Source organism: Mobula hypostoma, chromosome 1 (genome assembly GCF_963921235.1).
Source record: "Mobula hypostoma chromosome 1, sMobHyp1.1, whole genome shotgun sequence".
Lineage (NCBI taxonomy): Eukaryota > Metazoa > Chordata > Chondrichthyes > Myliobatiformes > Myliobatidae > Mobula > Mobula hypostoma.
In genome coordinates, this window is record NC_086097.1 from 164725852 (window position 1) to 164738901 (window position 13050).

Genomic DNA, 13050 nt, shown 5'->3' on the forward strand with positions numbered 1-13050 from the left:
GATTTAGAAGGATGAGAGGGGATCTGATTGAAACATATAGGATTATTAAGGGATTGGACACGCTAGAGGCAGGAAACATGTTCCCAATGTTGGGGGAGTCCAGAACCAGAGGCCACAGTTTAAGAATAAGGGGTAGACCATTTAGAACGGAGTTGAGGAAAAACTTTTTCCACACAGAGGGTTGTGGATCTGTGGAATGCTCTGCCTCAGAAGGCAGTGGAGGCCAATTATCTGGATTCTTTCAAGAAAGAGTTAGATAGAGCTCTTAAAGATAGCAGAGTCAAGGGATATGGGGAGAAGGCAGGAACAGGGTACTGATTGTGGATGATCAGCCATGATCACAGTGAATGGTGGTGCTGGCTCGAAGGGCCAAATGGCCTACTCCTGCACCTATTGTCTATTGTCTATACTCAGGGAGTAGAAGTACAGCCAGGTGATCAGACTTCCTGAAGTGAGGGCGTGGAATAGCATGGTAGGCATTCTTGATGGTGGTGTAACAATGGTCCAGTGTGTTGTTTCCTCTAGTATTGCAAATAATCTGTTGATGGTAATTGCTTAGTGATTTTTTTCAGACTGGCCTAGTTAAAATCCCCCAAAACAATGGTGAAGACGTTAGGGTGTGCTGTTTCATGCATGTTGATCCCATTGCTCAGATCATTTAAAGCCTGATTGACATTGACCTGTAGAATGTATACTGTTACCAAAATGATCCCAGAAATCTCCCACGGTAGGTAAAAAGGATGGCACGTAACTGCTAGATATTCCAGGTCTGGTGAGCAGAATTGGGACAGCACTGATATATTTGTGTACCAAGAAGAGTTGATCATGAGGCATACTCCTCCACCTCTGCTTTTGAGGGACTCTATAGATCTATCCGGTACAGAAGGGGTTAACCAGGATTCTCTGAAACAAAGGACACACGCGGTCCTAATGTCCCTCTGATTTAGCACCCTAGCTCTGAGATCATCGATTTTATTCACCAGAGACTGCACATTTGCTAGCAAGATGGTCGCTATTGGCAGTTTAAAACCCCATTTCCGAAAACACATTTGTATCCCTGATCTGCAGCCACATTTCCTGATGAAGGAGGTTGTTGGTGGGTCAGGCAAAGATTAAAGATCATTCTGGTTAACCAATCCATAATTATAATTTTGGAAATGAATACAATCCAGCTCTGATCTTAAATTATCGATGCAGCTTTCTAACATGAATCCCATTTGTCATTTTAAGATGGAACAGGGAGATGGCAACTTGACCAATCATGTGGTACCATCTGGAAGTTTGTGGTAGGATATTATGAATACAATGGTGATACATTTGCATCTGTTTTCCATTCTGAAGAGCAATCTGAGAAACTGTACACTTTCAGTATCGATCCAAGCATTTCATACTCTTATGCTCTCTCTTAATAAAAGCAAGGTTAATTACTTAAACTATTTCATTATTTAAGCTATTTTTCAAGTTTTGGTGACCACTAGTTCTCTGATCATTCATTCTCTGTGCAACCAGGTTATGAAAGCAGCCTTAATAATCTGGGTCACCTTCACAGATTAGTTACAAACAAGAGAAAATCTGCAGATGCTGGAAATCCAAGCAACACACACAAAACGCTAGAGGAACTCTGCAGGCCAGTCAGCATCTGTGGGGAAAAAAGTACAGTTAACGATTTGGGTCAAGACCCTTCATCAGGACAGGAGGAAAAAAAAACACCCTGACTAATCAAAAACTTATCAAACACTGCATTAAATATACCCAATGACCTGGCCTCCACAGCCACCTGTGGCAACACATTTCACATACTCATTACCCTCTGGCTAAAAAAATTCCTCTATTCCGAAGTTGTGCCCTCTGGTCCTAGAATCACCCACTGTGGGGAACCCCCTCTCCATATCCACTCTGTTTAGGCCTTTCAACATTCATTTTTATGTTTCTATGTTTCTATTAGCTTTTGATGAGATTCTGTGCCCCCACCCCCCATTCTTCTAAACTCCAGTGAGTACAGGCCCAGAGACATCAACCACTCCTCATACATTAGCCCTTTCATTTCTGGAATCATTCTTGTGAACCTCCTTTGGATCCTCCACAGTGCCAGCACATCTTTTCTCAGAGAAGGGGCCCAAAGGGACCTTAAGGGGGAATAAGGGATGCCATAGTAGTGTAGCGGTTAGCACAACACTATTACAGCTCAGGGTGTTGGAGTTTGGAGTTCAGTCCTGATGTTCTCTGTAAAGAGTTTGTACATCCTCCCCATAGAAATTATGAGTTTCCTCCTGGTGCTCTGGTTTCCTCCCACAGTCCAAAGACACGCCGGTTGGTAGGTTAGTCTTTTTTTCCAATCCTGCTGAAGGGATTTGGCCCAAAACATCGACTGTACTCTTTTCCATAGCTGCTGCCTGGCCTGCTGAGTTCTTCCAGCATTTTGTGTGTGCCACAGATCGGTTATACTGGTCCTGATTTGATAAGCGACAGTGTACAAGAATTCAACCATCTGTAGATCAGACCATATGGGGAGAAAAGGAAGACTCGATCATAATGACACTTCCTTTCACTTTTGGATATTGCTTCTGGAAGGAAAATTTTGGTTTTTGGTTATGTTCAATGATATTTCCACATATTAAAAAAACGCTACTGCAGCAGGGACTGACTGTTAATTTCATTTGTATCACTTGTAAATATTTGTGCTTAAAACATTTAATATTTGTTTAATAAGCAATAAATTATTTTTCAGCCTGAACAGATTGAAAGCCTGCCTGAATTTAACCTGCTTCTTGAACAGACAGAGCTGGACCCTGACCAAGAGGACAGTGGCTATGTGCTGACTGAATACTCCCAACTTTCCCCTTCAGAGAGTGATGACTACAGGCCTCAGCTACAGACAAAAGAGTTACTACAGCACCAGAAGCAGGTATGCCAGTAGTTCCTGTTTGTATCCTTATTCCTTTAGAAATTTCTCTCATTCTACAATACTCTGCCAGTTGATATTTTCTGGATTAGCTTTCAGAAGAACCAGCCGATGCAACTCACATGACATATTTCATATGTATGTAAAGTGAATTAAACTAAACCTGCAGCTTTCTATAAAATAAAGTGCAGTACTTAAAAAAAAAACTTTAACTATGCATTGTTGGAAGTGTATTTTAACCAACATTTCTATGATCTTCCCTCAGTTCTGTTACCTTCTGTTACTACAGCACTGAAACAATCCCTTTGGCTCATCTAGTCTGTGCTAAACCATAATCTACCTAGTCTCATCGACCTGCACCAGGACCATAGCCTTCCACTCCTCTCTCATCCATGTACCTATCAAACTTACTCTTAAGTGTTGAAATTGACCCTGCAAACACCACTGGCAGCTCATTTCACACTCTCACCACATTCTGAGTGAAGAAATTCCCCTAAACATTTCACCTTTCACTCTTAGCCTATGACCTTTAGTTGTAGTCTCACCCAATCTCAGTGAAAAAAAGCCTGCTTGCATTTACCCTATCTATATCCCTCATAAGAGTGTATACCTCAATCTTCTATTTTCTAGGGAATAAAATCCTTCTTTAAAGTGACCAACAAATTATCTTAATTGTGAAGTCACTGAACTTTACTGCACTGAAGGAGGCTGTTCAAGCCCATGCTAAGCAAAAATCAAGCTATTTAGATTTCTGCTTCCCAGTTGTTTGTTTATCACCTTGCAGCCCATAGCTCCTTAAGCACATCCTGTAAGCCTGATGAGGATTTCTACCCAACATCCCCTTCAGGCTGTGAGTTCTAGACACTCAGTACTTGTTGGAGGGGAAGGAAAAATAAAATCTGAACTCCCGTCTGATAATTAGACAAATTACATAAATCTCTGCCAATGGAAATACGTTCTGTCTGTCCATACTGTCTTGGTCTGTAATAGTTTTTTACAGCTCAAGTAATTCTTCCTTGTTCGAAAGAAAACAACTGAACCTAGTCAGCCTTTTCTCATAATTCTGTAGCCCTGACAACATACTCATTTATTCCCTCTGTACCCTTTCTAGTATAATCACATCCTTCTTTGAGTGTGGTGATCAGAAATGTGGCACAACTCATGATTATAGATTTCTGGGCACTCATATTCTGAGCCTCAGTTGACAAAGACTGGTATCTTGTGTATCACCTTAACCGCCTTATCTGTCTGTCCTGTTGCCTCCAAGGATCAATGGGCATGCACTTCAAGATTCTCCTATTGTTATACACTTTTTGGTATGCTACCACCTATTGCTTTTTCCCCATTTGTATACACATTTCTTAGCCATATTTCATGGCTGCATGCAATGAGCTCAGTTCATATTTCTTTCATCTTGTGATTGATTTTTTTTGCAAAATCCAGTCATCAAAACTTTAGAAGATAACAGTATCAGACTAGGACAGCATGCGTCTACTTGTCCTGTTTGGAACCCAGCTTAGGAGGAATATGGGGCGTGATCTCTGCTCTGTGGAATGGGCTTTAGACTTGTGATTGATCAAGCTCTCTGTCACGGTGGCTCCACTCACACTGTGCGCTGATCCATTATAGGCTAATAGATAGACGTGCAGATAAATACAGCTTTTGGTGAGGGATGGAGAGGATTCTTAGAAGTATAGAGAGACTTGATAAGTATTATTTTCAGCTGGCAACCTGTGGCAACTGCCAGAGTAGTTTCTGAATCCTGATTTGTTGATCTAGGAATCCTCACCCTCTAAAATTCTCTCCATGTGAAAAAGCTTGGGGATGCACTTGACTGGATTGCTCCTGCAAAGAGCTGGATTGCACACAATATGTCACATGGTTTCCATCCATGGACAATTATTTGATTTTACAAACCGTAGGACTGTGATCACTCAATGTCAAGCCACTAGACTAACATTGAGGAGTGAATTGTTAATCCAGAGGCAGCTGGAAACAACTGGTGTAAATTAAATAGATTGGCAGTGAAAAGCTAGTAACAATATCGTCTGTGAAACTGGAAAATTGTTATTTTCTCGTTTTAAAAACCCATCTGGTTGAGCAATGGCCTTTGGGGAATTAAATCTGCTGTTCTTGCCCTGTCTGGCCTTTACAGATGACTCCAACCCATCAATGTAATTGACTCATAACCAATGTTCCCTCTAATTTTTAGTAGTCAGTGTGCGCAAAAATCTAATGTTGTGCAAATTTTTTTCCTGTGACAAAGTATATGCACACTGAATGCACACATGGGACAGTTTATATAGGTTTACAAAATATTTGACATAAAACTGCACAGAATAACAACAAAATAACATACATATTTAAGTCACTCAGTTATCATTTCTCTTGCCTGTCTTTGGCATTTACCCATTCTTTGTAAACTCTATCTAGACTAATAGAACTTCCATCCAATTGATAGCTTTTGATACTCATTAACATATCCAAATGACATTCACCTAAACAGTTTCTCAGCTTGTTTTTGAGTTGATTCATTAGGCTAAAACCTCACTCACAGTCAGCATTAGACGCAAGAAAGGTTCCCCCAATGTCCATCAACTGTGCAAGGTCGCAAAACTGTTCATTTTGAAGTACAAATGCCACCATTTGAGCAAAGTTTGAAATCAGTTTGGATTTAATTCTTTCTTGCACGGAAAATTTGAAATCATTAAACTGTCTAACAATTACAGTATTTTCAGCTAGAAAATCGTGATATTTTAGACATAAGGCATTAACTTGTTCATCGCCAAATGCGAAGGCACAATCTGCAATTGCGGAGAAATCAAAAGCTGACCATTCTTGTACCTCACCTTCAGGAAACCTTTCTTCTAAATGAACACAAAGATTATTTATAAAAGTCAACAGCAAACTTGTATCTACTGTGATATTTTCTTCACGTTGTTGGCTTAGCAAAACTTTAACTTTGTCACTCCACGAAACATTGTCTCCCAGATACTGCTTTCTTATCTTGTTAATTTGCCTCGTGAAAAATGAAGTGAATCAATCGGTGTCAGGCCACTCTTTTGCAGAATCTTGCATGGTGCAGCCAGTTCATCAAAGACATCACTTAAGACCTGTAAAGCTACTTTGTATGCGATGTTTATCAATTTCTTGTGACAGTATTTAGCCGCAGGGTCATTTGACTGATCTTTTTCAGTAAAAACTAAGTAAGCTATCTACAGGATTTGAAACAGATCTTTGTAAACTTTATGATATGAACACTGTCCGCCAAAGATGGCTGCCACCGTGATGCAGCTGTACAAACCGGAACAGGAAAGGTGAGGTGACGTAGAGTAGTGACGTGCATTGTGGTATTTGAAAAACCAACTAACTAGTTAACAGAAACATTTAGCTAAAAGATTATTTTCAATAAGTATAATTGTTAATTACTACATTATTTTAGGTAACTAACCTTTTGTGCGCACATTAATTTTCTTTGTGTGCTGGTTGAAAAACGTGTGTGCGCGCACAGACACGCACAGCTTAGAGGGAACATAGCTCATAACTATTCTCTAGAGTAGCCTGACAGGACAGATGTGCTTTCCAACAATCATGGTCACTGTCAGTGGATTTTTTAAACTGTAGATTTGTTTAATTATATGAATGTAAATTCCATAGCCACCTTGGTGAGATTCTCAGGCCTTGGAGCAACCAACACAGGGAGAACTGATTGCTGTCAAGCCTGCACAGGCAGACACCTCCCAATCTCCACCCAGCTAACAGGAGTCACTTGCCTCTTATTTCCAATTCATCACCTGCAACCTATTTTAACCTAACTCTTATCCACAGTCTTTGTTCACCCATTGAACTAGCCAGCTTCAGCTGGTTGCTCCTAGCCTTCAGTTACCTTGTTGCCTGTTGTGTTTAGTGGTATTAGCGCCTGAATTCGAGGCCAATGTTGCTGAGTTCAAATCTGGCCATCTGTGCTAGGTTCAGTGTCGAGCTAGCAACTCGGCCTCGTAAAAAACCGACGAATGCTAAGGAAGCAGCAAAACAAAATACTGCCTGATGCACGAAAAGGGAACTGCTGTTGTGTTTAGAATCTGTTTGCTCTTGTTTTGAGGCCACTCGTGGCTGTTATTTCACGGTTTATTATTAAAATTATCATTCACTGCTGAATCTTCTCCACTGCTCTGCATCTGGGCCTCCTCCACATTGCCTGACAGGATGGGCGAACTAGCAAATGACCCAGCAGAGTTTGCTTGTCTGAAGGAAGTAGTCAGTCCACATGAGCACATGATCCAGAAGCAGCAGGAAACTATTGTGTATCTCTTCACCACTCTCAACCAACTCTCTGTCTTGATGTCATTTCAAGCTGCTGGTCCCTCATCAGCAACACCTCCAGAACCCATGCAACTAGAGAGGGCTCTCTTAACCCCAAGAGGGAATGAGCGCTAGTGGAGAAACAACTTGTGTGCGTACTGCAGAGCAACTGATCACCAATACATTGGATGTGCACTGCGCCTGGGAAGTGGCAGCACTGGGTAGAGATGAGGAGCTTCCTATCTGATAAGCTCCCCTGACCCCTCATTCCAGCACCATTGTCTGACTCTTTCTCTTTGTCCTCCTCCACACCCCGACAGCTCTACGTACACAGGAGGCTCTGGTTGATTCCAGCACTGCAAGCAACCAGACCCTGCGCTTGCAGCTTGGACTCCCTACCGAGCCTACCTCTCACCCCTTCTACATCATTCCACTGACACATTGCTTGGGGTCTGGGATGCTCAGAGTGTGCAGACAACCTATGCACATGAGCATCAGAGAGCACTGTCAGTCCATCCAATTCCTCCTGATCTACTTGCCCAACACTCCTCTCATCTTGGGTTACCCTTGGCTCTCCCATCACAACCCTCACTTCACCTGGCCATCCAGTTCTCTGCTGAGTTGGGGTCTCACCCGCAAGACCAGCTGCCTGCAACCTCAGCTGACTTTACCCTGTAAACCTATGGAGACAGAGGAAACTCTCAACCTCAGTAAACACCTACAGGAATACCCAAATTAGTCATCACCTTCAGTAAAAGAGAAGCCAATGCCCTGCTGTCTCACAGACCACACGACTGCATGATTGACCTCCTCCTGGGCAGCACCCCTCCCCAAGGTGATCTGTTCTCCCTCTTCTCCCCTGAAATCTAAGCTATTAATGACTACATCACCGAAGCACAACAGCACAGTATTGTTTGACCATCCCAGTCTCTAGCCGGTGCAGGATTCTTCGTTGTCAGAAAGAAAGATGGGGTTCTTTGTCCCTGCATTGACTACTGGGGACTCAATAAAATCACCATTAAGACTGCTACCCTCTCCTTGATGGATAGCACATTCGTAACGCTTTGTCAGGTCTTCATCAAACTAGATCTACAGAGCATGTACAGCCTGATCAGCAACCTCAAACTGCTACAGCACTTCTTGGGCTTCCCCAATTTCTATTGCTGTTTCATCAGAAACTACAGCAAAATTGCCGCTTCTCTCACCTCTCTCAGCAAATCACCCACCTCATGGTCTGTTGTCACTGACCACGCTTGCGAGGAGACGCTTCATCGCTGCTAGGACTAGATGGGAAAGCACACTCTTGTGCCGCCTTCTCGCGTAATTTCCACTCTACACAGCACTGTTGTGGAGTAGGAGACAGGGAGCTACTCACCATCAAATTGGCACATCACCATTGATTTCAACACTGGTTGGCCACCTTCCAATGGACCCATGATGATCATGACAGTGATGGATCGGTTCTCCAAGGCAGACCACATCATTGCCCTCCCCGAACTTCCGTCAGCCTCTGAGCTGGCGGACCTGGTTCCCCAAAATGCAGTTGGGCTCCATGGCTCCCTCAGGATATTGTGCCAGACTAGGACCCACAATTCCTCTTCTGCTTCTAGTGAGCCTTATACTCCCTCCTCCGCATTTCAGTTAGTTTGTCCTCTGGCTATAATCCAACGATCAATCAGCAAGTTGAGAAGTTTCCGAGATGTTTCGCCACCTCTAGCTCTTCCACATGCAGGAAGTATCTGCTCTGAGCCAAGACAAACTACACACCTCCTCTGCCGCTTTGAAGTGCTTCATGTTTACCGACCACCATGGAGAAACCAACAATGGAGGTATATTTTAGCTGCCATCCATGTCTACTACCTCCAGGCCAACCGGTGGTAGCACCAGCCAGTCTACTGTGGTCTGGCGACTGTGACTGTCTGTGCACTCAAGATCTTTCCTTGCAAACTCTCACACTGGTTGAATGGTCTCTTCAAGATCACTCATCACATTGAATCCAGTCATTTTCCCTCTCCATCTGCCGCTGTCCCTCAGGATCACACCTAACCACCTAACTTCCATGTGTCCTTCTTCAACGTTCAAAGGAAATTTATTATCAAATACATATATGTCACCATATACAAGCCTGTGGTTTGTTTTTCATGGACCACTCAACCTATCTGAGCCTGCAACTCCAGAACCTAGGATCGTGGAAGGTGGTTCAGTGTACATAGTCCGCCATTTAAAGGATTCACGTCATCATGGACAAGGTGTGCAGTACCTGGTCAATTGGGAAAGGTGCAGCCCAGGGAAGGAAGGAGGGTTCTTGGCTGCCATCTAGTTTCATCTTGGATCCTTGCTCATCGAGGAGCTGCACTGAACCCATCCGGATCGTCCTGGGCTATCGGGTGCTGGCCATAGGCAGGAGAGTCCAGTCAGACCTGCACAAGCAGACACTTCCCAGTCTCCACCCAGCTACAGGAGTCACCTGCAGCCTTTTTAAACCCAGTTATCATCCACTGCCCTTGTTCATCCATCGAAGCAGCCAGTCTCAACTAGTTACACCTTGCCTACAGTTACCTGTTGCCTGTTGTCTTTAGTACCTGGTCTCCCTTGTGGCCCCTCATGCCTTCTTCGTTTGCAGTTAATTATTAAAGTTCCATCTTAATTGGTACCTAAAAGAGTTGAGCACAGCCAGAGGAATTGGATTATTTTGGTGCCTAAGCAATTCCTGTGCCTTCAGAGCTTCCTCTATAAATTTTATATTCAGTGTCAGCATTGAGATCCAAACATAATGTAAAGTAATGAGTCATAATTCTTAGTTTTTTAAATGGTTGTGCCGAAAATACACATGTCAATGTAAACCTGAGTTCAAAAGCTAATATGATTGACATTCAACAGAGTAATTTCAAGTAATTTGTTGAAAATATTTTTTGTTTTGCTTGCATTTCTCAGGGTTAAAGTGGTTTATTGCTTTTCATGTGATCTAACCACATCTGCAAGGATTAAACTGCTACACATTTAACACAGGTCAATTGCATATGAATTAAAGTTCAAAATTCCTATGATTTATTATCATGGTATGGATATGTTAATTAATTAATCACATTGGATGTAAGACTTCCTGGATAATAGTCACTGAGGCAGATTATCATGTTTATCTTGCGTACCGGTATGATTGAAACCTACATGAAGCAGGTGGATACTTCATACTGCCGTAGCGAGAGGTTGAAGATACTGAATTAATGTTCCTTTCGTGCCACTAGGTTAGGAGATCAAGTCCCAGTGTAGAGATTAGAGCATCGTATTTCAGGCTGACTCTCCGCAGCACTCCCAAATGCGCGTTGCACTGTCAGCCAAGCCATTATCACACAAGACATTAAACTGAGTCTCTGCCTACTCGTTCAGCCATGCCCATCTAAGTTATTTCCATTTGTCTGCATTTGGCTCATAAAACCTTCCCAATCTGTGTGTCTGTCCAAATGTCATAGAGTTCTGATGTAGATTGCATCGACTTGCACCTTTTGCCTCCATAGATGCTGCTTAACCTGTTGAATTCTGTAAACATTTTGTTTTAATTCAAGAGTCGAGCATACGCAGTCTCCCTTGTCATCTTTGTTGACTTCATTGTGTTTCTACACATAAAGAAAACATAACTTGCAATGATTAGTATTTTCCATTGGTAAGTTGACCCTTGAAATTAGAAAAGTGTTATTATTTGCAGCTAATTTTTTAAGTAAAATAAATCTTTACTGCCAACAAGTTTAAAAACGAGTCAAAGAAAATACAGCCTTACTACTTGTTGCCTTGTACTAATTTATCTTGTAACTACCAACACCAGAAACGAAATGTGTTCATGTACTTCATTGACTTTTGCAAAATTCCCCTCACATTTTCAAACACAGTGGTCATTGTACATAACAATAATTAATGATATGTAAAGCATTGTTATGCAAATCTGATAAATTAATTTATATGCTCCACTTGGACTTGTCAATTGATGTAGTGTTGTCACACATATCGAGGTACAGTGAAAAATCTTTTGTGCGCTGTCCGTTCATTACACAGTGCATTGAGGGAGTACAAGGTAAAGCAATAACAGAATGCTGATTAAAATGTTACAGAAAGTGAAGTGCATGTAGGCAGTAAGGTGCAAGTTCACAAAAAGGTAGATTGTGAGGTCAAGATCCCATCTTATCATCTCAGGGAAACATTCAACGGTCTTATAACAGTACGTGCTTTCAGAATTTGTATTTTCTGCCCATAGGAGGGGGGAGAAGAGAGAATGTCTGGGGTGGGTGGGATCTTTGGCAGTCCACGTAGGGAAGACTGGTGTCTGTGAAGTGCTGAACTGTGTCCACAACTCTCTACAGTTTCTTGCAGTCATGGGCAGAGCAATTGCCATATTAAACTGCGATATCTCCGGATAGTATTCTTTCTATGGTGCATCGATTTTAAAAATTGGTGAGGGTCAAAGGGGACGTGCCAAATTTCCTTAGCCTGTTGAGGAAGTAGAGGCACTGCTGAGATTTCTTGAGCTTGCATCAACATAGTTATAGTTTAGAGTGTTTAGAGGTTTCTTTCTTATATTCCACATTATACCTGACTCATACTGAATATTATTGTTTCTATGGAGATAAACAATCCTCCATTACCTCATCATCATTCTTCATAAACAAAAATGGGTCTGGATCTGGAAGACATCAGAGCCAAATGTGACTCTGTTCTCTGCACACACAAGGTGTTTTTGATCTGTTGGAGAGGAATGAGCAGGGACTTGTATATTTCAGAAACACTGGTTTGGACTAGTTGCACTGAATCTTAGATATAATTATTCACCTCAGGACAAAAATAGGCTATCCGTCCCCTCAAGACTTTGCCTACTCTCCAGAGAACAATCCATTCTTCCCCATCTGATGCAATTTGCTCCCAGACAAATACATATCATTCTCTTGGGAACTTGCAATTGACACCGCTTTTCAAGTAATTCATTTTGTGTCAGAACTACCACTGCACAAGTAAGCTTTTCCTCACGCTACTCATGGATCTTTTGCCAAACGGTGCAAAATTTTTATATAACTTTCTCCCTTCCACAGGCCAGAGAAAACCGAAGGATCCTAATTGCTCTGAAGTCTATTTTGGAAGAGTTTGGTGCTGAGCTTGGGGAGGAGGAGAAACGTCGCCATGACTTGCAACAACAGTATGTCAATGAAAAGGCTGCCTGGGAGATGGAATACACTGAGCAAAAATGTCAGCTGGCCCAGGTAGATGGCAATGTTCACATTGATCAGTATCTCAACTATGATGGGAAACCAGTTTACACTTCACTATGAGCGGCTATTTAGAGTCAGCTGTATGTTACATTCCCCAAAAATTAAGATATACTAAATTATAGTTAAAATGAACTACAGCTTTGAGGAATTTTGAAAAGCCATTACATCTTTGAAACTAGATTCCAGAGAAATGCTGGAGGAGCCATTTTCATTATCCCTGTTGAACATGCCTTTTGGACTCTGAAGGAGTCGGGTTGTCAAGCTAAAGGTCCATCATAGTCTCAGCCCAGATCCTTCTCTTTGAATCAACTACAACTCTTTCACTAGGGGTATGGTTATATATTCAGCAGTGTGTAACCCTAATGGATTACTTCCTTACTCACTTACTACTCTAATCTGGTTAACAAAAATTTTTAAGAAGTTAATGGAAGTGATACCCATTACAAGTCTTCAACTATGTAGATCAGATGGAAAGACCACATCAGAACCCAACTGCAAGTTTAACATGGGACCTGAGTGAATTTTTCAATCCCACCAATCTACTTAACCACCTTGAAAGGTGGAAGAGATTTGGCTGTAGTTTTTAATAATTCT

General features: G+C 42.0%; 1 protein-coding gene across 3 annotated transcripts in view; it reads left to right on the forward strand.

The window, feature by feature from the left end:
- The window catches only part of LOC134351995 (microtubule cross-linking factor 1), a 219489-nt gene that overhangs the window by 143640 nt on the left and 62799 nt on the right, over window positions 1–13050 (forward strand). For 2 of the 3 annotated variants that reach the window (XM_063059036.1, XM_063059020.1), the window contains exons 9-10: window positions 2729–2905; window positions 12280–12447. In XM_063059036.1, coding sequence (XP_062915106.1) covers window positions 2729–2905; window positions 12280–12447 — 345 coding nt within the window. The remainder of the gene's footprint in view (window positions 1–2728; window positions 2906–12279; window positions 12448–13050) is intronic. The other variant, XM_063059028.1, reaches the window with a different exon arrangement.